The 25,184-nt window shown below is 57.6% G+C and overlaps 9 protein-coding genes across 9 annotated transcripts; 7 read left to right on the plus strand and 2 right to left on the minus strand.

Moving 5' to 3' along the window:
• Nucleotides 1-1,882: 1,882 nt before the first annotated feature.
• Nucleotides 1,883-4,357, minus strand: SLS55_000080 (uncharacterized protein; the record flags this gene model as incomplete). Its single annotated transcript, XM_066771596.1, has 1 exon — nucleotides 1,883-4,357. One exon carries the CDS (start codon nucleotides 4,355-4,357, stop codon nucleotides 1,883-1,885), a length of 2,475 nt encoding a protein of 824 aa, XP_066636875.1.
• Nucleotides 4,358-4,938: 581 nt separating this feature from the next.
• Nucleotides 4,939-6,255, plus strand: SLS55_000081 (uncharacterized protein; the record flags this gene model as incomplete). The annotated part of the gene is made up of 1 exon (XM_066771597.1): nucleotides 4,939-6,255. The coding sequence occupies one exon, from the start codon at nucleotides 4,939-4,941 to the stop codon at nucleotides 6,253-6,255; it is 1,317 nt and encodes a 438-aa protein (XP_066636876.1).
• Nucleotides 6,256-6,868: 613 nt separating this feature from the next.
• On the plus strand, nucleotides 6,869-8,299 carry SLS55_000082 (uncharacterized protein; the record flags this gene model as incomplete). The annotated part of the gene is made up of 1 exon (XM_066771598.1): nucleotides 6,869-8,299. One exon carries the CDS (start codon nucleotides 6,869-6,871, stop codon nucleotides 8,297-8,299), a length of 1,431 nt encoding a protein of 476 aa, XP_066636877.1.
• A 402-nt stretch (nucleotides 8,300-8,701) lies between these two features.
• Nucleotides 8,702-9,895, plus strand: SLS55_000083 (uncharacterized protein; the record flags this gene model as incomplete). Its single annotated transcript, XM_066771599.1, has 2 exons — nucleotides 8,702-8,706; nucleotides 8,860-9,895. The coding sequence occupies 2 exons, from the start codon at nucleotides 8,702-8,704 to the stop codon at nucleotides 9,893-9,895; spliced, it is 1,041 nt and encodes a 346-aa protein (XP_066636878.1).
• A 393-nt stretch (nucleotides 9,896-10,288) lies between these two features.
• SLS55_000084 (uncharacterized protein) lies at nucleotides 10,289-11,335 on the plus strand (the record flags this gene model as incomplete). The annotated part of the gene is made up of 1 exon (XM_066771600.1): nucleotides 10,289-11,335. The coding sequence occupies one exon, from the start codon at nucleotides 10,289-10,291 to the stop codon at nucleotides 11,333-11,335; it is 1,047 nt and encodes a 348-aa protein (XP_066636879.1).
• Nucleotides 11,336-12,180: 845 nt separating this feature from the next.
• Nucleotides 12,181-14,394, plus strand: BPL1 (biotin holocarboxylase synthetase; the record flags this gene model as incomplete). The annotated part of the gene is made up of 3 exons (XM_066771601.1): nucleotides 12,181-12,217; nucleotides 12,277-12,919; nucleotides 12,966-14,394. The coding sequence occupies 3 exons, from the start codon at nucleotides 12,181-12,183 to the stop codon at nucleotides 14,392-14,394; spliced, it is 2,109 nt and encodes a 702-aa protein (XP_066636880.1).
• Nucleotides 14,395-14,697: 303 nt separating this feature from the next.
• Nucleotides 14,698-16,046, minus strand: HGH1 (the record flags this gene model as incomplete). Its single annotated transcript, XM_066771602.1, is given in 5 exon segments — nucleotides 14,698-15,513; nucleotides 15,587-15,712; nucleotides 15,756-15,859; nucleotides 15,927-15,972; nucleotides 15,984-16,046. The coding sequence occupies 5 exon segments, from the start codon at nucleotides 16,044-16,046 to the stop codon at nucleotides 14,698-14,700; spliced, it is 1,155 nt and encodes a 384-aa protein (XP_066636881.1).
• Nucleotides 16,047-17,675: 1,629 nt separating this feature from the next.
• Nucleotides 17,676-19,556, plus strand: SLS55_000087 (uncharacterized protein; the record flags this gene model as incomplete). Its single annotated transcript, XM_066771603.1, has 2 exons — nucleotides 17,676-17,680; nucleotides 17,780-19,556. 2 exons carry the CDS (start codon nucleotides 17,676-17,678, stop codon nucleotides 19,554-19,556), a joined length of 1,782 nt encoding a protein of 593 aa, XP_066636882.1.
• A 4,501-nt stretch (nucleotides 19,557-24,057) lies between these two features.
• Nucleotides 24,058-25,179, plus strand: SLS55_000088 (uncharacterized protein; the record flags this gene model as incomplete). Its single annotated transcript, XM_066771604.1, has 1 exon — nucleotides 24,058-25,179. The coding sequence occupies one exon, from the start codon at nucleotides 24,058-24,060 to the stop codon at nucleotides 25,177-25,179; it is 1,122 nt and encodes a 373-aa protein (XP_066636883.1).
• Between the last annotated feature and the right edge of the window lie 5 nt (nucleotides 25,180-25,184).

The raw sequence follows: 25,184 nt of genomic DNA on the forward strand, positions 1-25,184 counted from the left end.
GGACCGTTTTTGGTTCCACCTCCGCGAAGTTGAGAGGGAGTCTATCGACCAGGCCGATATCATACAAGTTCTCGGTTGGCCGTATGGAAAGAGTGCTTTTTACGGCAGCACCAATTACATGGGCCGAAGGTGGCACTTACTGGAGATGTACGCTGGCAAAAAATTGCCCGAGGACGATGATCTTGATGCAGATGATGATCTTGATGCAGACGAGAAAGTCAAGCCACCAGTCTACACCACCCTCCTACACCTCAGCGCCAGAATTGGGCTTCCCAGTGTTGCAAGGTCAATTGTCAACAAAGAATTTCCCATGGTGAACGAAGCGCCTACCTCGAGCAATACACTCGGCTTAACATTTCCAACCCCTTACAACACACAAATGCGGCAGGAGATGCTGATTGACGGACGGTGGAACACAAACATCCTCGAATCTAAGCATGGCGGGACTGCACTTCATCTTGCATTACCTCGCGGGCAAACAGCCGTGGCCCACGAAATCATGCTGTCCCCCAACACGAACCCAAGCGTATTGGATAGAGAAGATAGAACACCGCTTCAACTTGCAGTCCTTGAAGACCAAGTCGACATAGTTCGCGCGCTTCTACAATCCCCCAACACGAACCCAAACGTGTCGAACAAAATGTATGGAACGCCCCTCCATGTTGCAATTGTGCTCACACGAGTAGCTGCATTTCATGAATTAATGCAGTCTCCTCATGTGGATCCAAACGCACAGGACGCCATGGGTGAAACGCCGCTTCACTCGGTAATCTCCAAGATGCAGCGGAACTATCCTGTCGAATTGGAAGAGATTTTCTTAGCTCTTTTACATCACCCTCGAATCGACCCAAACGTGCAAGATCGCAACGGAAGACCGCCGCTTTTTCTATCGGTACAACATAAGAAAACAAAAGTACTGCAGCAGCTCCTCAGAGAAGACAATGTCATTGCCAATGCGAGGGGTGGACGAGGCAATACCGCCCTCCTTGAAGCGGCAATTCACAGTAACGTTGATGCCTTGGAGTTGCTGCTCAAGTCCGGCAAATTCAGCGATGACGATATCCGAAATACTTTCACAAGCATGAAACAGTACGGGCCCGCGCGCTATTATTTTCTATTGGGCCCGGTACTCAATCCTGAAATCAGGAGGCGGTGTATGCAGATACTTTTAGAAACGGGCGTCTTAGAAGGAGAGGAGGTTGATGAAGATGAAGAGATTCACTACGGCAAAGGTTGAAAACCAGATACTTGATTGGTTGCGTCGTTCCGAGGATTGAAACGGTTTGGCCCGTCCTCTATGCCCCACAGAAGATGCTACACCCTCCTACGTGGGCGGTTGGCGCAAGCAGGGGGAAGCTGAACTGTACCTATCTATGCAGACATCGAATTCCACTACCTACGTAAATAGATCTCCGAGACAAAAAAGTAGACTCTTTCCTTCTGCAACCAGCCATGTAGACCAAGAAAACATATACCAATGTTACATTCATGCGTTCGAACGCGGGATATCATACAAGCCCCCCTCCCATCTCTCTCCATCCTCAACAATAAGCCGGAAAAAAAATAAGCAAGAAAAGAACACCGGCCCATCTAAAATACAGAAGCAAAAAGTAACAAATAAAAAAGAAGCCAGCAAGCCAATGCAACGCAATGCTCTTCGACCGTGACTCGTACCACATGCAGCAGCATCAGTAGTAGCAGCAGCCGAACCATCTCTCTTTTTCTTTTCTTTCCTTCTCCTTTCTTCTCAGTTACTCCACGCCACGCCGCCGCCGCCACCACCACCACACCACAAACAACCCCCATCCCCCACAAAAGAAAACCAAGCCCACAACGCCGCCACCAAGACCCATTCCATTCCACTCTACTCCCCTCCCCTCCCCTAAATAATCTCCAAATCATCATCATCGCTACTCACCGCCACCGCCACCGCCACGCTCCCCATGCTCTCCCGGCCGGGCTCCCTGATGCCCTTCCCCTCGATCATCAGCCTAGCCTTTTTCTTCGGGCTGCCCTCTCTGCTCCTGCTGCGCTCGGGTAGATGCAGGACGCCACGCGGTGATTGCTGCTGCTGCTGCTGCTGGTCTCCATCCCTGTTGTCGCGGCGCAGCAGCATGTCGTCGATGCGGCGGGTGCTGTTGCTGTTGCTGTTGCCGACGAGCTTCTTTTTGGACGGGCTGAGGAGGAGCTCGCGCTTGTTGGCGCCGCCCCAGCCCATGGGCTGGGCGGTGTGGCGGGCGGTGGTGGAGTATGATGACGACGAAGAAGAAGCAGCGGCGGCGGTGGTGGGCTGAGAGCCGCCGGCCAAGGTCGTGGTGCGCTTGCGCTTGACGGGGTTGAGGGAGACGTCGGCGGCGCGTTTGCCGAGGAGGCCGAGGGAGGCGGCGTCGACGGGTTCGGGGCCGTCGTGGGTGCGGTTGAACGGGGTGTCGTAAGCGCCCACGGAAACGGCGCCGGGCTGGCGGGAGCTGCCGTGTTTCGAGGAGCCGTCTGCGGCGGTGGTGGATGAGGAAGAGGAGGTGCCGGGCCGGCTGCCGCCTGTTGCTTTGGCCCGCATGTACTCGCTGCCCGCTTTGCCGCCGATGCGGCTCAGTTTGTCTGCGAGCTCGCGCTCCCGCTCTTTCTCGGCCAGTCGCTTCCGGTGTAGTTCCTCGCGGCTCATCCCGCGGCTCATGGCGTCCTCGTCGTGATCCAGCCGAGCCGCTGCGCTTCTACCGTTCATGTGCTTTGGCATGACATACATCGTCTCGTGGAGGTAGCTGTCGTATTGTTTGTTGGTTTCTGCCGGGGCTGCCCCGTTTTTACCTGAAAGGCCCTTTCCAAATCCTGTCATGGTATTCACTTCCATACGTCCTCGCTTAGATCTCTCAACCTGTAGATATACGTGATATTCACAGAACTCGGTTTTGCGTTTGTCAATCCAGGAGCCACACTCTTTTCCATCTTTCTTGACGCTCTTGCAAAAGCCGAGATCACGAGCGTTGCCAATTTCAAGGATAGTATCCTCAGACGATCCGATCTTCAAGGAAAACTGGCCTGTCCTCTTGTCCCGAGGAGGAAAGATCCCGGGGTTCAGGATAGCAATGAGTGTACCAGGCGTCAGCTTCCAGAAGCTGGTAAAGGCCGTGCCGAAAAGGAAAAGGTCAATTTCCCATTTGAAATCCGTCAGGTGCAGCACCATAAACTTGGACTTGTTCGGTCCATCATCATCGTCCGGATCTGCAGTCGACGCGGCCCTGGGTTGGTTCTTGAGGTCCCGTGGGGTCGATTTCGATGCAATCACTCCCAGAACCACAAAGTCTGCTTCATGATCCGGAGGATCATAGTCGGGGCCTTTGACCGTAGCAAGCAGTCGTGGGAGGGGATACAGTTCCTTCTGATCAAGCGCACGCGCAACGATGTTATGCGAGAGGAGTCGCTTAGAGAGATGGATCCCAGAGAATGGTTCAAAGGACGCACCCTCGCCTGGAGTGGATTCGGGCAAGCCGGAGAAGCTGGAGTTTTTTCTTGGGATTAGATCTGTAGTAGCTGATGTTTGTGACACAGAACGATGGCGAGAAGTTGGCCGTGACGTATTTGCTGAGGACTCGAAAGGGTTGTTGGCGCTCGAAGACTGCTTCCGATGCAAGAAGCTTGGGCGAGCGGGTTTCTCAAAACTATGCGATCCACTTGCATTTGACAATTGTGAAGGGGTCCGGTCGCCCTGGCTGCTGTCTGTACGCTCGGCTGCACCCAATCCAAAGCCACGGCTTCTAGCCTTTTGGATCCTTTCGTCCTTCGCCAGCTTCTCGTTGTCTTTCAGCCTGGTCTCAGCAAGCCGTTCACTGAATGACTTCGGCCGCTCTATAGCCGCGCTCTGTGCAGCAGCTCCGCTGGGACCGCTAAACGAACTTGGCCGGTCCGAGCGCGCTTTCGAGCCGAGTCGCGAAGAAGTATTTGAAGCGTCTTGAGCCAAGGTAGCCCGCTTCAAAGAAACATCTTGCGCGCGCAGTCCCTTGTCGATTCCAAGCTTCACACGTGCCGGGGAGGTTGGAGGTCGGTGGTTCTTGACAGGGGATAGAGGGACCTGGACATCAGACTGAGCTCTGGTGCGACCCGTTGTCTGCGACTGGCCCGGAGGTGCTACGCTTCTGGGGGGCCGCGGGCTGAATATGTCGCGCCTTTCGCCATCCTCTGCCTCAGTATCGGCCTGCTTCGCCTTGGCAGCCTGCAATTTCTTGAGTCGGATGCGGGCCTCGATTGCCTGAAGCTTGAGCTGCAGGGTCTCCTCGTCGTCGTCCTCCTCTTCGTCATCAGCGCCTTCTATGCCATCCGACAAGAGCTGCGAGGCGCGCGATCCGGTGCGCGGGCTGCCCATGGAGGGCGCCGGTTGGTTGCGGTGACGCTGCTCCCATCGCTTACGGCCGCTGGGGGAGCTGAGTAGGGCCTGGTGGGGAGACTTGGGCGGCCAGTTCGTATCTTTTTGGGACGGCGCTGAAGGGTGGTTAGCATGCGGGAGGCGCGGGCGGCTCAGGCACGGCAGAGGCAGGCGCACCGTGAGACATGGCGTCGTCGGTCTTGATCATCGACAGACCTTCCAATGCGCCGTAGGAGAGAGGGCTGCTCCGTTCACGCGCACCATGTCCGGGACTCGAGGCGCAACTGGGCTCTGGCCGCTCGGCCGGGGTTGTGTGTTGTGATGCGGGCGGAGTGTTTGTTTTGTGCTACGGCGGAGTGGTTTCGTGCTGCGTCTAAAGCACAAGGATGGCGCTCCGGAAGATGCGACAAGGGCCCTTGCTTGTGGTAGCGAGACGCGCTCGGGTGTTCCTGGCGCGCGTCAGCTCCTCCGACGCGTCTTCCGCGTCCTCCGCATGCCCTCTTGATCAAATCTCCAAGACCCAGCACTGCGGCCACTGTGTCTCATCAATCGCCTCCATACCCTATTCCCGACGCACAAAAATGAAGACTCGATCAAGAAAGCCGTCCACCAAGAACGATGCATCCGAAAGAACCGCACCCGCAGCCGGTCCCGCACCGCCCACCGCAGACCCCAACCCTCCCAAGCTTTTCGTCCTTCCGAAGGATGCCTCTCCGCAAGCGCACATAGTCACAATCCCCAATCCCGCTTCATCGGCAGCGAATCGTTACTTCTGCTGTCCGAACAAGGGCTTCTACGAGTTTACCAGAGTTGCTGCACCGAAGACCGCATCAAAAAGCTGGCTCATTGCGCCGGAGAAACATGAGGGCATTGAGGAAAGAAAGGGCGCAGAGAATGTGAATGGCGAGGAGGCCACAAATTTGCTGCGTAGTGGCTATACATTGAAGAGCCCAGATATTTTCGTGGCTACACCGGTCGACGCTCTGTTCCTCGTCTTACCAGCACTCGTCCCTTCGGCGAAAGACGGCGAGAAGCAGTTGTTTCTGTCTGTGGAGGACCATATGGATTCGCTGGGGAGCTCGTCCGCTCAGCTGCGGAAGCTTTTACAGAACGATACACTGCGGGCACGGGTAGAGGAGAGAATGGCAGCGGCGTGCGATACGGTCGATGCTGGCGACGAGAAGATGTTCCGGCTGTCAATTGACAAACTGGCAAAGGAGCTGCTGGCCAAGGCTGAGCGCCTTGTTGCGAACGGGCTTCCCGCTTCGATGGAGGAGAAATTTGTCCGGAAGGCGCTGGAGCGGCCTGTCATGAGCATCAAGCGCGAGGAAACCACGGTAAGCCTCGTGTCGGAAGGTGGTACCGAAACTGCAACAACAGAGATGGTCGAGAAGCGAACCACGACAACTGATGTGGAGATGGCAATGGATTCCCAGAAATCGGATGATTATGCAGCCACTGCCGATCATCAGACCACGTCTCCGGCGCAGCAACCAATCGATGCGCCTGAAGGCATACCCCATCTCCTACGCTTGCGCACTGCTATTGACTTCATGTCATCGTCGTATCTGCCATCCAGCGTTCGCGCGCTTCTACGCTCGACGTGGTCATCGAATAGCATAGTGGATTTCAAGCCGCTAGATACGCACTTGCAGGAACTGGCCGCACTCAGATCCGAAGCCCAGGCATTGCGCTCTTTGTCGGACAACATTACTCGCAAGCACGGCATGGAAGACGATGAAGCGGCGGCGATGCGCGCAGAGAAGAAACGCAAGAAGGACGAAGAGGAGACCAAGAAGAAGAACCAGAGTCGTGGCGTGAAGCAGCTAGCGAAGGCAGACACGTCGGGCATGAAAAAGCTAAGCTCGTTCTTCACGAAGGCCCCCGTCAAGAAATGAGTGGCCGCCAAGAACAGTCTTCTAAATTGGGCGGTTGAAGGTTAACTTTCGCTAGCTCATGTTCCGGCAGCAATTCTTTAGGTGTCTCAGGAATATCGGCATTGCGTGGCGCTGGGACGGGCTTTGAATCATGGACGCACAAAGGCCACCCGAGGCCCAGTTTCCGAATCATGTAGCAATTGCAGCAGTCAACACCAGAGTGCCGTCTGCTGTATAGTCGTCACGTGTGGGGCCGGAACGTGAGCCGACCCGGGTTGCGATTGCGGCCGACTCGCGAGCTAAAAATGCGCCGAAACTTCACGCGGGTCCACCGATGGGCACCGTTGCACCACCGCCCAGCTGATTCCCAAGCCTAGCCGCCACCGCTAGCCACGCCAGCTGGCCAACATTCCTGCTTTCCGTCTGGCATTGATTGAGCCGTCCGTAAGAAGTCACCTGCATGTTTTACCACCGTTTGCTCCTGCTCCATGCGCGTCCCGTCCCGCATCGCAAGACCCGCACTATATAGCTAGTGCTCCTCTGCTTTCTCACCTCCCCCACCTGCCGTGGGCCTTCCGCGACTCTCCCCGCCTCCCTTCTCCCATTGCCGGTCCTGCTCCCACAGCCGCTCACCATGCCTCAAGGTACCTACGTCGTTACGAAAATGTCGGCGAGCCGGCCGATAGACTGCCTGCTCAATTATGAGGACCCTTACGTGCAGCCTCTCATCGTCGAGGCATTCCAGAGGCGCCTCCCGGCAAGCTCGTTCAAGCTCATAAAATCTCCCGAGGAGCACCGCGTCGGTCCGATGATTCAATTCGGCGCATATGAGGCCCTGGACTTCGAAAAGGCTGTGGAGATGCCCAACATTCTCATCAACGCTTACGTCATCCGCAAAGCTTTGATAAGGAAGCATTATCTCTCCACCACCGTCTCCCATTGGATCGCCAAGCACCCGGAGTCGGAGCTGAAGGACCATGTGAAGCCGAGTGTGGAGTTTGAGCTTGATTATGCGGAGTTCCTGGATGACGCCCTTGTGGAAGCCTGGGAGCTGCAGGAAGCCTTCCAGAAGAATGCAGAGAAGGACCCGAAAGATCGGGAATGGTGGATCTTGAAACCCGGAATGAGCGATCGCGGCCAGGGCATCAAGATCTTCAGCACCGAGCAAGAGCTTCAGGGGATTTTCGAGGCCTGGGAAGCGGAGCGTCCGGACTCGGATGACGAAGAAGATGATGAGGATGGCCAGCAGGATGGCGAGAAGGAAAATGCGGACGCTCGTGGCGACCAAGCTTCCAAGAACGAGCACGACAGTGCCGATGGCGTTGACGGTGTCGATTCCTCCTCCATCAAAGTTACGGAGGAAAAGAAGGAGTACATCATCACGTCGCAGCTGCGGCACTTCGTCGCGCAGCCGTACATCCACCCGCCACTCACCTTCGAAGACCGCAAATTCCACATCCGCACGTACGTACTAGCCGTCGGAGCTCTACGCGTTTACGTCTACAAGCCAATGCTCGCCCTCTTCGCCGCCACCCCATACGGCGCGCCGTGGGAGAAGAAGACCGACTCGGACGGACAGCCCGATCTCCGCGCCCATCTCACCAACACGTGCCTGCAGGACTCCGACCAGCGCGAAGGCAGCGTGCGTGCCTTCTGGGATCTGCCCGACACCCTCGACGCGTCCAACACGGCGGCGCATGCGGAGCTCGCAGGGCTGTCCGGCGGCTGGAAAGAGCACGTCTTCTCGCAGATCTGCACCGTCACGGGCGAGCTGTTCGAAGCTGCGGCGCGCGGCATGATGATCCACTTCCAGCCGCTGCCCCAGGCCTTTGAGCTGTTCGGCGTCGATTACATGGTCGATGCGCAGGGCACCGCCTGGCTGCTTGAGATCAACGCTTTCCCTGACTTCCGACAGACTGGTGACGACCTCAAGGGGATTGTGGAGGGGCTTTTTGCGGAGACTGTGGATGTTGCTGTGAAGCCGTTCTTCCAGCTGGAAGGGGCCAAGCCTGAGGGAACGGATACGCTGAAGCAGGTTCTGGACATTGACTTGGGGAGGAGGTGAAACGATCATGCTCTGGGTTTTCACGGATTGAGCCTTGAATTGTTAGTTGTGGGAGGAGCGGTTGCCCATTCCTACTTTCACAGGTGTTAGGTGTTTCCTATATCCATTAGCAAGACTGTATACTACTCTGGAAGCTATAAGCAATGTATGAATACATCCGTACAGTAGTAAGCCCGTCGTCTTACTGGACGAGTCATGCACCCTTCCATTTCGCATCAACGCTCCATAGCAACCCGACGTGCCGATCTCCCAAGCTCCGAGGAGCTTGAGCTTGGGCCCTCGCATCTCCGGCTGGCCGACGAAAACTTTATCCAACCGTGAAGTCCGTCACTTACCCTCTTCCCCTTCTGCCATTGACGCGACAGGACACACCCTCGTTTCGCCCTGGCAACACCTCTAGCTATGTCGTCCGCCCTCCGATCAATACCGCGGCTCCATCCCCGGCCAGCGCCGTCGCTCATCGCGCATCGAATACCCCGGACGGGCGCGCCTCCACCTCCTATCAGCGCATCATTCTTCACCACCTCCCGCCGCCGCAGCGAAACAGACAACAGTAGCAGTAGTAGCAGCGAAACCAAAAACAGCAGCGACGAAATATACAACAACAATAGCAGCAGCGATGAAATAAACAACAATAGCACCAGCAACAACAACAACAACAACAACCCCAGCAACCCCAGGCCCCCCACCATCACCCACACAACCAGCCGCTCCGCCACCAACGAGCCAACCAACGTCCTCAGGTCCATCTACACCCTGACCTCGCCCTACTCCCCCCTGCGCTCCGAACTCTCGCACCTCCTCAAAACAACACCACTCCGCACGACCCCCTCCGGCGACGGTCTAGAAAACGTCTACGTCTTCGCGACCACGCAGCAGGCCTTCGCTTTCGCCGAGCGCGTGGCGGCATTGGGGCGGAGCCTGCGGCACACGGCGGAGATGGGGGGGTGCGGGCCGGTCGTGTACGTGCGGTGGACGACGCGGCGCGCGCAGGGCGGCGGCGCCGACGTGGCGGCCGCGGACGTCGCGGCGGCGAGGGCGTGCGTGGCGGAGGCGGCCGGATTGGGGGCGGAGGTGTATTGTGGGGCGGCGGGGAGGAAGAAGGGAAGGAAGCCGAAGACGTGGGTGAAGGAGGAGGGGGAGGAGGGGGAGGAGCGGATGCGGCCCGAGTGGAAGGTGATGGAGAAGCTGGAGCCGCATGCGGTGTATAGCCAAGGGTTGATGAGGACGTCGCTGTGGGCGGATGAGATGGAGCATTTGTGGTGGTGGGTGAAGGATAAGGTGGGCCGAGCGGATGTCAAGGAAATCAAGATGGCTGAGGGTACAGAAGGACAAGAGGCGCAAGTCGGCAAGGCGGAAGAGATGGAGGCTTCGCCGGCATGGAGCATGCTATACGGGATGGCTTGCGTCAGCCGGACAAAGTGGTTGTTTCTGCCAAAGAAGAATACTTTCGAGGTCTTTCAGGATCATCAGAAGCATGGAACGCCTGAAGATGCTGCAACGGAGCAAAAAATCACGAAGAGCTACCTTCCGGGAAAGATGGACACATTAAAAGGGCTACTGAAAGAGGTGGTGGGGACATTCCGTGCCGTCTGACTGCCAGTCTGGGGGGAATTTAGCAGGATTGGCAACGGCTCCCTTGCTACCTCTTGCCTCTTTGTAAATTTAGTTTTGATCAAATTAGAACTAATAGACCAGGTCTAAACCTCTTGATAAAGTGTGTAGCAGTCAAGGGCGAGTGAACATGGCGTCAGAAAGGAAGAGCCAGCTTGAAAGGTCAATTGAAGGTGAGCTGAGAGACCAATTGCCGGTCCAGAGTCATGCATAAATACAGTCGACCAACGCATCTCGTGACGCGTTCCACGACGGCATCCCGAATCTTGGAGGTTCTTCGGCCGTCAATGCCAAGCGACCAAACCACTTCCTTTTTCTGTCCTACTTCGTACCACGCAACAACAAAATCGCACACACTCGCAACATCCGTCAATCATGGCTTCCGCCCTTCGATCATTGGCGCGTCTCGGCGCCTCACCCACCGCCCTCGTCCAAGCGCACCGTCCGCACCACATCCACACCGCCATACGACCGGCCATCCACCTCCGCCAAGCTCTCTCCACGCGTCCTCCCCAGCCGACCAAACCGGCCGCACGCTCTCGCCCCTACTCCACCACCACCACCGACGACACCACCACCGATGCCGCCGCCGCCGCCCCCGCACAACCGGCGGCCGCGCGCGCGCTCGAACCCAAATTCATCCACGCCAAAGGCCGCGAGCTGCTGGCGGCGCGGCTGCAAACGCTGCTGGCGACGACGCCGTGGCGGCTGACGGCGTACAACGACGGCAAGGGGATCGATCGGCACTTCGTCTTCGCGACGGCGGAGCAGGCGGCCGCCTTCGCCGCGCGTGTGGAGGCGCGCGCCACCGAGTCGGACCACCACCCCGAGGTGAGCGGGTGCGGGCGCCACGTGCACGTGCTCTACACAACCTACTACACCCTGAAGGGGCTGTCCGAGTCGGATATCAAGGGCGCGGAGGAGCTGCAGGCGATGGAGATTCGGGGTCTGGTCGGTGCCGGTGCCGGTGCCGGTGCTGGTGCGGGGGAGCAGCAGCAGCATCCACTCGGGGAAATTCTCGGGGAGAGGGAAGAGGCGGTGCGGGAGCTGTTTCGGCCGGAATTCAGGAGGTTAGGACTGAAGGGGGATATGACCAAGCACGAGTGGGCATCGGGGCACGGGGGGCTGTGGGAGTGGTTGAAGGGTAAAGTCTGGGTGGAGGGCGGCAGGGGCGCCGAGGATGGGGGTGTTTGGCCCGCGTGGGGTATAATGTTTGGAATGGCGTGTGTTACACAGGCGAGGTTCGTGGAAGATGAGAGTGGAAACTTGGTATTGGCCGCAAAGGAGCATTGGCCAAACACTGATGATGAAGACATGAAGAAGATCACGAATGAGACAACCCCGCTCACTAAACAGGGGAAGATAAGCGGCAAGGTGCCGGTCATGGAAGAAATGCTGAAGCAGGGGGTACTGGGCTGGTAGAAGTGGGTGAATGGACGCATACTTTGCCAGGGTGCGAAGAACAGGATGCAACTGGCTCGGCAACATCGCTCCTGGACTTGACATGAGCCAATCTATGCTATTTCACTACGGCCAGCTTCAGAGCCATATGCGGTTCACTTCTCTCAGGGCCGTAAATAAAGTGTCGATTCAAAACAACTATGAATTAGATGGAGGAGAGGCCATGTATAAGTATGGACAAAAAAGACCACGCTGGAGGAACAGAATGTATATCTGCTCGCTTTGTCCAGCACTGCAAACACTGCATGAGCATGCGCTCAGGCATCCTTCGTAGAGGTTCGCTGGTTGTTTCCCTGTCGCTTCCAGCATTCGCGGAAAGCCTCCATCTGGAGCCTGACAGTCAGCAAATGAAATGGCATCAAGGCGCGCGGAAAAGGACGGGCGAAGGTGATTCGGTCGGTAGAGCCGCGGCCTTCTCGGACGGGAAAAGTGTTGGGCGACGAGCGAGCGGAGTCGGCGGACAGCTTACCTCCCTCTTGCAGGCACGCCAGTCCTTCGTCTCGTAGTAGCAGTCCGTCATCGTCGCATTCTCCTGCGCGCAGCCCGTCGAAAAGATCCTCTTGTCCCTGCACGCCGGGAGTCAGCAGGCCAGAGGTTGGCGCCGAAGACGCCGCCATCGGCTTACCAGTCGTCGACCTCGTCGTCATCTGCCGCCTGCGTCGCCGCCGTCCTGTTCGCGTCGTTTGACATCGCTGTTGCTTTTGGGTGTTCCTGCCTTTGCTACCCCTTCGCCGCGTCGTCTTCGTTTTCGGTTGAGGCTCGGAAGCGTCGCCACTCCACACCACCACTGCAAGTCACGCTCCATCATGGCCAGCAAGCGGACCAACGTGCTGGTCTACTCCGGTACGTCAAGACGCCCAGCTGCATCCCGGAAGACGACATCCATTGACTCTCAACGTCAGGCAACGGCAGCACCATCGAGAGCGTGCGCCACTGCATGTGGAGTCTGCGCCGGCTGCTCTCACCCAACTATGCCGTGGTCCCCGTCGACGGCAATGCCATCATCAAAGAGCCGTGGTCCGCATCATGCGCGCTGCTTGTGATTCCCGGCGGCGCCGACCTGGGCTACTGTCGCACGCTCAATGGCGAGGGCAACCGGCGCATCAGCCAGTACGTCAACCGCGGCGGCAACTACCTCGGCTTCTGCGCCGGCGGCTACTACGGCTGCAAGCACTGCGAGTTCGAGGTCGGCGACAAGAAGATGGAGGTCGTCGGCGACCGAGAGCTCGGCTTCTACCCGGGCGTCTGCCGCGGCCTGGCCTTCCCGGGCTTCGTCTACCACAGCGAGGCCGGCACACGTGCCGTCGAGCTGAAGGTGAACAAGGAAGCCCTCATGGGCGGCGGAGGTGCCGTGCCCGAGTCTTTCCGCACCTACTACAACGGAGGCGGTGTCTTTGTCGATGCCGAGAAACTCAAAGACCGCGGTGTCGAGACTCTTGCGAGCTACACGGGCGAGCTGCATGTCGATTCCGGGGAGGGCACTGCCGCGGTTGTGTATCGCAGGGTCGGCGAAGGCGGCGTCATTCTGACCGGGCCTCATCCAGAGTAAGCAATCCGATGGCGTTGCAACCATCACTGCTAACATTGGCAGATTCGCTGCCGTGAACCTCAGCAAAGGGGAGGACATCCCCGGCTACGACAAGATCGTCGACGCGCTCGCTCAAGACGACAAGCAGAGGACCGACTTCCTCAAGGCTTGCCTGATCAAGCTGGGACTGCAGGTCAACCAGGAAGCTCAAGCGGTACCGTCCCTCTCCCGCCTCCATCTCACTTCCTCCACCCCCTCGGACGTGGCAGAGTTGGTGTCCTCGTGGGCCGACGTCATCACCGTAGAGAAGGGGGAGGAGCACATCAAGGGCGAGAACGACACCTTCCACCTGGAGAAGCCGTCGTCCTGGTCCATGAGCTCCCTCGCCAAAGCCGTCACCTCCATCATCCCCGGCACTGCCGCAGGGGAAGGCAGCAGCGCTTCAGACGAGGCCAAGACTGATGACAGGAGCAGCGGCGACAACACGGCCGACCGAATCCTCGACTATGACGCCATCGTCAAGCGCCTCGTCGCGCACGAGACGGACCCCGGGCTGCCCTCGAGCAAGGACACGCCGTACTGGAACCACGCCGCCTTCTACGCCAACCTGGCGGCGTACCAGGCGCGCACGCGCGACACGGCCGGCGCCTTCGGCCGGTACCTGCTGTACGGCGAGGTCGTCACCAGCACCAACACGCTCCTCGAGAAGAACCCGTCGCTCCTCAAGCGCCTCCCCGCCGGCCTGACCGCCACGGCGACGACGCAGATCGCCGGCCGCGGCCGCGGCTCCAACGTCTGGGTCAGCCCGCCCGGCTCGCTCATGTACAGCACCGTGCTGCGGCACTCCGTCGCACTCTCTCAATCCGCCCCCGTCGTCTTCGTCCAGTACCTCGCCGCGCTCGCCACCGTCACGGGCGTGCACGCGTACGACGACGGGTACGCCTCGCTCCCCGTGCGCCTCAAGTGGCCCAACGACATCTACGCCTTGAGCCCGTCCGCGTCGTCCTCCTCCGCCGACAGCAAGAACCCGACCGATTACGTCAAGATCGGCGGCGTCCTCGTCAACTCCAGCTACCAGGGCGCCGAGTACACGCTCGTGGCGGGCGTCGGCGTCAACGTCGCCAACGCGGCGCCGACGACCTCTCTCGACGCGCTGGCGCGCGCGCGCGGGCTGCCCCCTTTCCGCGCCGAGAAGCTGCTCGCCAGCATCCTGACGCGCTTCGAGGAGCTGTACCGCCGCTTCTGCCGCGAGGGCTGGGGCGAGGAGATGGAGCGGCTGTACTACGCGTACTGGCTGCACGCCGGCCAGGTCGTCACGCTGGAGCAGGAGGGCGGCGTCAGGGCGCGGATCAAGGGCGTTACGCGCGATTGGGGGCTTTTGGTTGCGGAGGAGCTGGGGTGGGAGGATCGGCCGACGGGGAGGTGTTGGCAGCTGCAGAGTGATAGTAATAGTTTTGATTTCTTCAAGGGGTTGTTGAGGAAGAAGTTGTGATGGGGGAGGAGGGGAGGGCCCTTGTGGAGGGTTGCGGCTTGTATATCTGCGTGCATTCGTACGGCTCTAATTCTAGAGTCTATGTCTGGATGTTGGCTTTGGATGCTCAAGTGGGGAGGGTTTAGCGTCTCAAATGAGGCACAGGAGATCAAAGCCTTTGCAATCGATCGTGTGGGCGAATAAATGGCATTTGACGGGTTCTTAGTTGCCATGTAGAGAAGTTGCTTTGTGTAATAAGTCCAGTCATTTTTTGTCTATCCAACCATTTCCCTTTTTTTACGTTACTTTACGAAATCCTCGTCTCTACAAGATCGTCACCACCTGCTCCTCCTCGTCCTCCTCGCCCGCCTCCGTGATCTGCGGCGCACCGTTGCCGGCCGGCAGCTCCTCCTCCTCGCCCTCCTCGCTACGCATGATGATCTGCACGACGCGGTCGGCAGCCTCGCGGACATCGTCGTCTTCAACGTGCAGGTGGGTTTCGCGGATGATGGGGTAGACCTTGACGCGGCGCAGCTCGTCGCGGGCGTCGCGGGTGGTGCAGAGCAGCAGCAGCGTCTCGAGGTGCGTCTTCAGGATGTCGTTTTCGGGCTCGCGCTGCTTGTCGGGGGGCAGCAGCTGGACCTCGTCGAGCATGCCGTCGGTGTCGTCGTCGGCGTACTCCTCGCCGCCCATCAGCGGCAGCAGCAGGTAGGGCAGGATGTTGACGCGGTCGGCGGCCATGAGCGAGGCGTGGGCGTCGGTGTCGAAGCAGACGTTCTTGATGGTGTTGGCGGCGCCGCGGCGGCGGATGGTCGAGCGGTGCTCGGTGAAGACGGTCAGCTTGGTGATGGGGATGATGTCGGCGTCGCGGGCCTGCGGCGTCGTCAGGTACGCGCGGCCCTCGGCGTGCTTGGCCATGTCGGCGAAGACGTAGGACAGGTAGTCGTAGTCGGCGTGCTTGTTGTAGCGGCCCTCGGAGCCCTTGACGAAGCAGTCCATCAGCTGGTCCATGGCCACCTTGGACGTCGAGAGGTCCTTGGGCACCGCCCGCTCCAACGTCAGGATGCGCTTGAGCGAGTCGGATTTGACCAGGTTGGCGAACAGCATGGCGACCTCGTTGGCATTGGGCTCTTTGGGGCTCTGATGTGAGATGACAGTGTCAGAATCGAGTGGTGGTGTAGGGTCTAGCTGGCCTGCCGGTTGACTGACATACTGTTATGCGCAGGAGCAGCGATTCGAGGAACGCGTCGTCGGTGGCGAGGGTCTCGCGGTTCTCCTCGTCATCCGTGAGGTTGATGAGCATGGTAAGCGCATTCTTGCTTATGGGCTGGTTGTGCGCCTGTCAGAACATGGTGCCAGGCTGCCGGGCAGACGTCGCATACTGTGTAGTCCTTCACCAGGAGCTTCAGGTCCTTTATAGGCTCAAGCTGGTTGCGCTTGAATAGCGAGGGCTGCGCGGTGGTGTATCCGACCAGGTTCTCGGCGGCTGGAGAGGGCGCAGGTCAGAATTGAGGGCTGAAGGGTTGGGCGCGCGAGGCGTGCGAGGAGCGTACCGATCTGGCGGATCTGGGTGTTGCCGTGGTGGAGAAACTCCACAAGCTGCAGCGGACGAGGTCAGCATGGGGCGACGAGGCGCGCGGGGGCTGTCTTGCCTCCTCAAGCTCGGTAGGCATTTTGGCGGCGGTGGTGATTTTCTGGAGCGTGGGCTGCGTCATGGGTCGGACTTTTTCTGGCGCGGGGCTTATCTTATCGCACGCGGTGGCTATTTTAAGCGCCCTCTCGCTCTCGCCCTCCGCCGCCTTTCCACATTCCCCCTCTCCTCCGCGGTCTGATGCGATGCACGTAGACGCGCTCCATCCACGCTGCTCATCACACCGCGCATGTTTCGCTCTCCCCCGCGTGACGCCCTCGCAGCCTCTCAATCAGCACTCCTCTTATTGACTGGGGACCGATACGATGCCGCTCGATTGAGTGCCGTCAGCCTTCAGTTCCCTGGTGGCTGCTCACCTGTTCCTAAAATATCCTCGCAGTAGTGAGGTCCGCTATTTGGTGCTGAGGAGTAGCCCGTCCTGGTCTTGCACCCTTTGCTGCAAGCACGTCGCGGCAGGTGGCTCACATGGCCTCCCGAACAGCTCCGGAGACCAACGCATTTCCTACTTTCTCTTTAGTCGCCTTGTCTTTCTTTTCATTCTTCTCCTCCAAGCAATAGGCTAGAAACCAGAGTGCCGAGGCCTGGAGAACCAAGGCTCGGGCAATGGCGAGTTGCCGCTGGGGGCACACCGCCATGGCTGTAGCCCCACGAAAAGAGGCTTACGAGATCCGATATCACACAAAATGGCAAGAGTCCGCACTCTCCAGCAAATGAGCCGGCCAATGAACGTGAGGGCGCAATCTAGACAGGCACAATCACATCCCAGTTGGGCGGATCACCCCCGCCAAGACAAAGTGGGCGCTTAACGTCAGCCAACCTCATCCAACCGTCGGCCAGCCCTGCACGGCCCATTGGCTCACTGCCGAATGTGAAGATGCAGGAACACCGCCCAGCAGCCGCTATCGTTTTTGGGCGGCCCGAATGTGCAACACCCAGCCCATCTCATTATATCAAGTCGCCACCGCTCCTCTGCTCGGCTCTCATAGACGCTTGGACGTCCGCCTGTTCCTCCAGTTTCCCCTTCTCTTCGCCTGCGCCGCAAGACTGGTTCTTGTTCTGGCATTTACTCTATTGTAATACGTTTAATCACTAGATTCCTGTCCTTACTACCAACATGTCTTTCCAACTTTTTCCTCCGCCGCAAAAGAAGCAGAAGCCCATCAACCTCAAGCGGCCAGCACAGCCTGCAAGCCCTGAGCCCGCTGTTGAACTGCTTGAACGTGCGAAGGCGCCGGTCGACTTCCACGAACTTGTCATCAAAGTTAATTCCAATCCTGCATCTCCCATCGAGACGCCACCTCAGGCTCATGTCGCTTCCTCAACCGCCGGAAAATCTCAACCAAAAGCCCCCGCCACCGGACCCAGCAAGAACACAAGATCGGACAGTCCCCAGTCGCGAGCTCGATCTTCATCTTTCCGCTCTGGGAATGGCAGAACAACGCCGTCCTCGGGCGGCCACCCTGCCAACTCGCCGGACACCACCTCCCCAGGCAGGGAATCCGAAGACACGATATCACCATTGTCACAAGCAGCTCGCCAATTCTACACCGCTTCGCCTTCCTTCTCAGATGCTACGACGCTTGTCAGAAACCAAAGCACGGCCACTCACCGGTCCAAGTTGAGTCAGACGAGCCCCAAGGAGGCGCCTGTCATGCGGTCAATATTCCCACGTTACAATCCAGATCTCCCACTATCACATCAGCAATACAAACCAACCCAACCATCCCCAACGGACATTCCAAAGGACAAGATCAGCCGGAAACCCTACTCGCCCACCTTCTACGTACCTCATGCCAATGTGCTTCGGAGTAGTTCTGCTGAAGAGCCGTACTACACGCCTAAAATCGAGCTTGGCGCCCTGTGGGACGCAGCCAACGGCAAAGCCAGACCTGAAGGATGGCGAACCTACGCCCTGCAAATGCACTGTCGCAAGCCCAGCAAGCCCAGCCACTCCCACATCGACGGCGAGGAAAGCTTCGTCTTCGGCGCTTCGCCCGTACAACCCTTCTACAGCCTGGAGCAAGCGCTCATCGACAAGGACACGAACGCATGCGAGGTCCTCATATCTCGCAATGATCCAACTCGGCCAAGGGACAACGCACACTCCCTCCCGATTGCACACCTAGCAATCCAAACACCCCCTCCCCACGGCCCACTTCCGACCCCTCCAGGCCCCGACCTTGCCGTTCCCCCACAAGCCACCCCCATCACCACCATCACTCCCAAGCTCGCCACCCTCGCCGCCCTCGAAGCGGCCGCGCAATCCCCACGCGCCTCGGAAATCGCCTCCTTCGACCCGAAAGCCGAGTCGCCCGCGGCGGCGGCGCTGGCAGGCGAAGCCGTGGCGGCGTGCGAGGCGCAGAATGCGTGCGCGCTGCGGTACTGCCCCGTGGCAGAACCGCTGATGCCTCCGTACGAGCAGGGCAAGACGGGGACGTACGAGCTGCGGCACCCCGCCCTCGGTGCGTTTCCAGTAGTCGTGCAGGGGGATGTACGTAGATGTCTCGAAGCGGCGCGGGAAACCACCACGACCAGCAACAACAACAACAACAATACCACCAACAAGAAAACGAAAGGCAGGGGCAAGGCCGCCGCAGCCCGCACACCAAGTCCGCCCGTCAACAACCACATCACCCCTCCTCATCCCCCTCCCCCTCCCACGACCATCACCCTCCTCAACCCCTTCGCCGCGCCCCGCAGCACCCCCGCCAACACCCCCGAACACCAAAAACCCAACCCCTACGACACCACCACCAGCAACAACAACAACAACAACGCCGCATCATCACCATCACGCCCCCCCTCCCCCGCCCCCGACGAGGTCCTCGCCCGCCTCGCCCTGCACACGGCGACTCTGACCATCGACGCCGCCGCCCTCGCCGCCCTGGGCACCGACAAGACCAACCCCTCCCACGCCCACTCGCCGCACCCGCACGTCATCGACGTCGCCGTCGCGGCCGTGCTGGCGGTGCTGGTCGCGGAGCGGCGGAGGGGCGGTGTTCCCGCACCCGTCGTTTCCCCCGCTCCTCCTCACGTCTCTTTCCCCGCTGCTCGTGGCCGTCCTACGCCTGGTGGTGTCGAGCAGGTGTATGGCGGCGGGACGTGGCCGTCGCCGTCGCCTGCTGGACCTGGGGCTGCGCTGCAGTTCGACGGCCCGCCGACGCCGGCGGCGAGGCGCTGGCCCGGGATGGAGGCGGTGGGCCCGCGGGAGTTGGTGCGGGAGAAGGTGAGGGTGGGGAGCTGGGGGTGGTGGTTCGGGTCGACGGAGGAGAGGGAGGCGGAGAAGGCGAGGAAGAGGGAGGGCAAGGCAAGGACGGGGAAGGGGGTTGTTGATATCGAGATGGGGCGGGGCGTGAGGGGGCTGGGGGCGGGGGAGAGGAAGGAGAAGGATGAGGGGTTGCATTGGTTGTTGGAGCTGTTGGTGATGTTGGTCGTGTTTGCGTTTAAGGTGGTGTGGTTTCTGTTGACGGTTTTGTTTAAGGTGCTGGGGAAGGTGGTCGGGGTGGTGAATCGGTGTGCTGCGAAGGCGTAGTGGGGGGGGTGGTTTGATGGGGTGTGGAGAGGTCTACTGATTTAGCGTGATGATTCATGATATCAACTACTTTGATTTTAAATATTACATCGCTGTCGTTTGTTTTCCGTCTCTGTTGACTAGTGAAGTGGAAATACAAGTGCGTTTCTCTTGCCAGAGGCCGTGTAATATCAAAGGCCACCGAATCGGGCAAATAAGTAGCAGTCCAGTAGGATTGATAGTGAAGAGCTTGTAACTCTTGAGCTTTTCATCTAGTAAAAATTCTTGCGGCTGGTGAAACGAACAAGATGGCTGACAGCTCTCACTGGTTAGGAAACGACGTCACAAGTATATTTGTATATATATCTCATCTCGACAATGGAACACACTATAAGGCGGATAGCCGTGTATATATTTATAAGACGACAAGGGCAAATTTTTGAAAAGATTTAGAAGAACAATGAAACCCAGGTTGTGCGCGTCACGAGCCGCTATTTGACCTACAAAATATGCGTAAAACCCAAGTTTTCAAAATTCGAAGAGGGACCCGCCATGAAAAGTGACGTACAAGTGATGTCAACAGCTTTGCCACAGCAAACCACAAGAAAGGATCCAAGAACTGCGACCAGTTACGACGCTTGATGATGTAGAAAGCAATAAGCAGTGCTCCTACTATCACCACCACAGATATCGCGCCTGAATGATGGAGCAATTAGTCTCGCTGGAGTAAACAAGGCGAGGAAGACTATGGACAAACCTCCAGTCTTCCACAACTCGGCGGCAGTTGGATTTTTTTCATCGCCGGTCAGCTCTGAAACGTTCTGGCCAAAGTAGGAAGTGAAGAATGACAATGGGAGCTATCTTAATCAGCTAATTACCGACCTTCAAGTGCAACGAGATGACTTACGAATATGATGGTGACGATGGTGAAGAGCATGACAGCCCGCCCTTGTGTGGTTGATGACCGGGCCTCGTCCAGACTTGCCGCCTTCGATTGAAGATCAAGCAAATCCAGAAGCTAAATCAACCCGAGAGATGTTATTCTCGAATGAACTCTTCCAGCCATCAAAAAAGAAGTAGACGAACCATCCGATGAGTACGCTCCGCATCAGTCTTCAATTCTTGCGCCTTGTCACTTGTCTCTTGTAGCTCCCACTTAGCTTCCACGGTGAGACAGCCAGCTATCACCCCATCCTTGGGTTCTGTAAAGGTAAGAGTTCCATCTTGATTGTCGCGACTCCCATGGGGATTGACGGATTGAACGAGGTTATGAACAGATTCGAGCACCTCGCGCTGACTGTCCATCAGAACAGAGAGCATGTTCAACTCATCCAGAATGTCGGCCATCTCGAGAGTGAGAGACAGTATTCTCCTATCGTTTGGCTGCCTTAAATCGAGGTCTGAATCCCTTGACTCGAGGTCTGAATGAAAGTCACGCCATGACTCTGGTCTGCGGTATCCTTGACTTCGGCCGAAAGCCTCAAGACATTTGGTATGCTTGGCCGTCTACTTTTCAGTTAGTCGGCTTCTTTGAGGACTCCAACTTAGATATAATAATTTTCACCTTGTCAACAATTGCCCATTGATATATTCCAAGCAAGTCTGCGAATTTCTTGTTCTCGTGCTCAAAGATTACGGTAACAGACTGCTTTATAATCAGGGCGGAAAGATCATAAACATCATTGCACTGTTGGAAAGATTCATGGTCCACGATTGAGTTGTAGAGATCTTTGAAGGGCCTTTTCGCTGAAGTGACTGGTGCTGCGTTGTTGATTGGATCTCCGCTGTCATCTCGAGCAGTGCAACTGGCCGGTTCCCCTGGAGAGTGGTTTGTGTCAATTCCTCGATACTGACGAGTATCTGAAGGGAAGAATGACAGTATTGACTCTATGCATGCTCAGCAAGGTTATACAATGATGCCGTGATCCGAGTTACGTGCGGTATACTGTCCATCAGGAGGTTATTACATGGTGAAGTATAAAACATACCATCATTTAGGACCCAAAGCCAAAGTTGATCAACCATGACGAGTAGGCTTTTGTCAGTCGCACCTCTATTTCCAAGATTCCAATCGGCTTCCCCAGGATTGGCTTCCCCAGTCCACCTTGAAACAGTTTGCCCGGCGTCTCTGATGCTGGTGTCGCTCAGCGCAGAATAGTAGAATTGATCCAAAGTTCGTCGATGATGACGTGACTTTGGCAGCTTTTTCGGCTTGTTCTTGTATCGTTCGTATGTTTCCCAATTCAAGTATGGAAGCTACGGGAACGGAAAATGTCAGTTGATATCCTATTCTTCATAGCAAGAGACATCACTCACATAGAAGGAAATAAGCGGGCAGTTTGAGTCTCGTGCATCTCCCAAAACAGAATGTTTCTTGCAAGAAGGCTCCATTGATCGAGAATGAATAGGCCTCTTCCATTCTGGGATCGAGGCTGGCGGTCTGAGTTTACCAAGCCAGTAGCTCTCGAGAACGCTTCTGATGTTTTCATCTAGACCATATGTGTCTTTGGATATCCCTGCCATGCAAGACTAAACATATGTGTCAATTTCGCTCTGTTGCGCCCCCCAGCCGGATTAGTGCTCATTCGGACTCACCTTGACACTTTCTGTATCATTCACTGGTAGATGGTACCAGCGAAATTTGAAGCCTGAAGGCTTGGTTGGAAGCGTTCCGGCTTCCACATCAGTCCTTTTCCATGGAGTCACGATGGGCTTGGGCCGCTTGGCTGATGCATTGACTCCGGTAAAATCGCATATAAAGGATTTCCTGTTTGTTGGTAGGTTAAAGGTGATCCGATGGAAGACTGTTACAGAAACTTACTCCACGTTTACGTCTCCTTCCGCACTGAGGTTTCCGGCTGACTGTGGCGAGTCAGAAAAGATGAAATCATCAGATTTAGCCTCTACACATACCAAGGCCACCATGGCGCTGGAGCCTCCGCTGTCCTTGCAAGGACTAGATCAAGGCTTTTTTCGACCATGCACCCTAAAGTAAAAGAACTAGGGCGGAAATTGCCTGTCAAAGATTTTGGGATCAATACCAACAAACTGAATGTTGGGGCTCCTCTTCCTGGTCAATACAGTCCGGAGGTTGATTCATTTACACAATGGGGCTTTGCGCAACTTAAGTATCAGCAAGCGATCATGCCAAGTCATATGTAAAACTGCACCTCGCATTCGTGATCTCACGGACAACTGCAGAGTAAGCTGACTGCATCCGAAGGCCTGTTACACTCTGATTGGTTCAGATGCAGTGCTACATTACTGCACCTGCAAGTATACTGCTTCTCTCGTCTCTAGACCCCTGTTCGCAGACGGAAATTCCGGCCCGCTTCACCAATAGAAAGTATAACCAATCAATTAGTATCGAGTGTCTGTGCAGCCACTTCAGAAGAGGGGAAATCAGCAGATCACCTCACGCAAGCCAGGGTTCAGGATGTTTTTACTCATTCGGACAACAACAAGAGCTGAGGCAATTGTGCAATTTCGCATTGCAGCAGTGGGGCAGCTGAAATGCACAACATCAACTTCGCGAACATCATGACCAAAAATAGACATGGTCACAACATATCGAGATCCTTGCAGAAGTAATGGTAGTACAGCCTCACCCTCTTTCGTCTCAGCTCGCCGAGTTCCGCCGTGAAGGCTTTTGCTTCTTCTTTCGGCTCCGCCACGCACATCTCGTTCCAGGACGAAAGTCCCAATGACTCTAAACAATTTGATATTTCAGCTCCGCCCAGCTATATCACAACAGCAAAAAGCAGCGATACCCGCATTTGCGGCACGCAGCTCTGACCCGCATCCCTTCACACTGACGCTTTCATCGGCTGCTTCCCAGAACCCCAACTGCCCCATCAGCCACCAATTTAGAAGCAATGGCGAAATCTCCGAGCTAAGTAGTTTCTCAAAGTGCAATATGGAGTCTCCCTTCTCCTGAAACAATGATAGCATTGTTGGTGTATCCTTACACTGGACTCGGTAGCTGGGGGATTCGCCGGGTAGCTTTGTGGATGCGACGTCTGAGGCATAGGTAAATGTCGTTGCTTCCTAACTCCAAACGCTATGAGAAATCGGGATATTTGGAGAGCGCAACAAGTCTAGGCTTGAGCCGCGTCTCAGGCACTGGCTTTTACGGCAAGGCTGGGCAGCCATTGGTGATTTCGTCAGCGTTGGGTTCCGGAAACCGGCCGGAGTCGGAGATGGCCTATCAATTATCGCCACATGTCGGATATCCTCGTCTTGACCGCGACGGTATAAATTGCTCGTATCTGATCCTCTTTCCGAATGCATTCGACCTGTAAGTTCACGTATCACCACGATCAACTTCTCCATAACAATTTTCTTCTTCTTGCCTTTCCATCTGAAGGCACTCCACCCCCCGCATTGGTGCGATTTGAGGAGCCGCCACAGCACATTACCGTTGGCATATCCACAGCTGCCATCCAGCCTTCCACGGGAGCCCTGGGCTTAGCCATCCTACACCTTTCTCAGTCTCCTCCTCTATCACATCCTCTCAGCAACCATGGGCTCCATCACCCCCTCACATCCCACCCCGGAGAAACCCTCCATCCTCTTCATCACGGCCAACCTCCCCACCCCGGAAGACGAAGCCGCCATCTGGATCGGCAAGATCGAAGCCTACCTGCACGACCCGCTCGCCGCCCTCCGCGCGCGCGGCGCCACCGTCACGCTCCGCACCTTCCAAGACGCCAGCCTGACCGCGGCCGCCATCGCATCCAGCTACACGCACATCCTCCTCCTCGCCGTCGACCGCTACATCCACCACATGCCCGCCTTCACCGCCCTCCTCACCACCACGCTCCCCGCCGCCCAGCGCCTCAACCCGCGGCTCCTTATCCACAACCCCCCCGGCCTCGCCGCCTGGAACGCCAACAAAACCTACCTAGCCGAGCTGCAAGCGGTCGCCACAGGCTTCGCCGTACCCCGGACCGCCTTCCTGGACCCAGCCACCACCACCGCCGCCGCCCTCGCCATCCACCTCGCCGCCGACCCGCGCGTCGCCGCCGCCCCCACGACCCCGATCGTCCTCAAACCCAGCATCGCGGCGTCGGGCCACAGCACATACCTCATCCGCACGCCCCTCGCACTCTCCCCCGCCGACGGCGCCGCGCTGGACGCCATGCGTGGCGCGGCGGCGGCGACCGGCCGAAATGACGCCATGCTGCTTGTGCAGGAGTACCTGCCGCGCGTCGCCGAGGCGGACGGGGCGGACGGCGACGGCGGCGAGTGGAGCTTCGTCGTCGTCGCGGGGCGGCTGACGCACGCGGTGCGGAAGAGGCCGCGGGAGGGCGAGTTCCGGATCAATTCGGCGTTTAAGGGCGTGTGGGAGCCGATGGAGGCGGGGGATAAGAGGGTGCCGGCGTGTGGGAAGGTGGTGGCGGGGAGGGTGTGGGAGTGGTTGGTTGCGAAGGAGGGGGAGCTGAGGGGGGAGGGGAGGGAGGGGAGGGGGGAGGGGGAGCTGTTGTATGCGAGGGTGGATGGGGTGGTCGGGGCGGATGGCGAGTTTGTCCTGATGGAGGTGGAGCTGATTGAGCCGTGGTTGTGGTTGTTGGATCGGGAGGGGCATCCGGGGAGGGAGGGGTTGAGGGTGTTTGTGGATGCGGTGCTGGGGGCGGAGGAGTGATGGTG

The sequence above is a fragment of the Diplodia seriata genome (genome assembly GCF_021436955.1).
Source record: "Diplodia seriata strain FDS-637 chromosome Unknown scaffold_1, whole genome shotgun sequence".
In the NCBI taxonomy this organism is placed as follows: Eukaryota; Fungi; Ascomycota; class Dothideomycetes; order Botryosphaeriales; family Botryosphaeriaceae; genus Diplodia; species Diplodia seriata.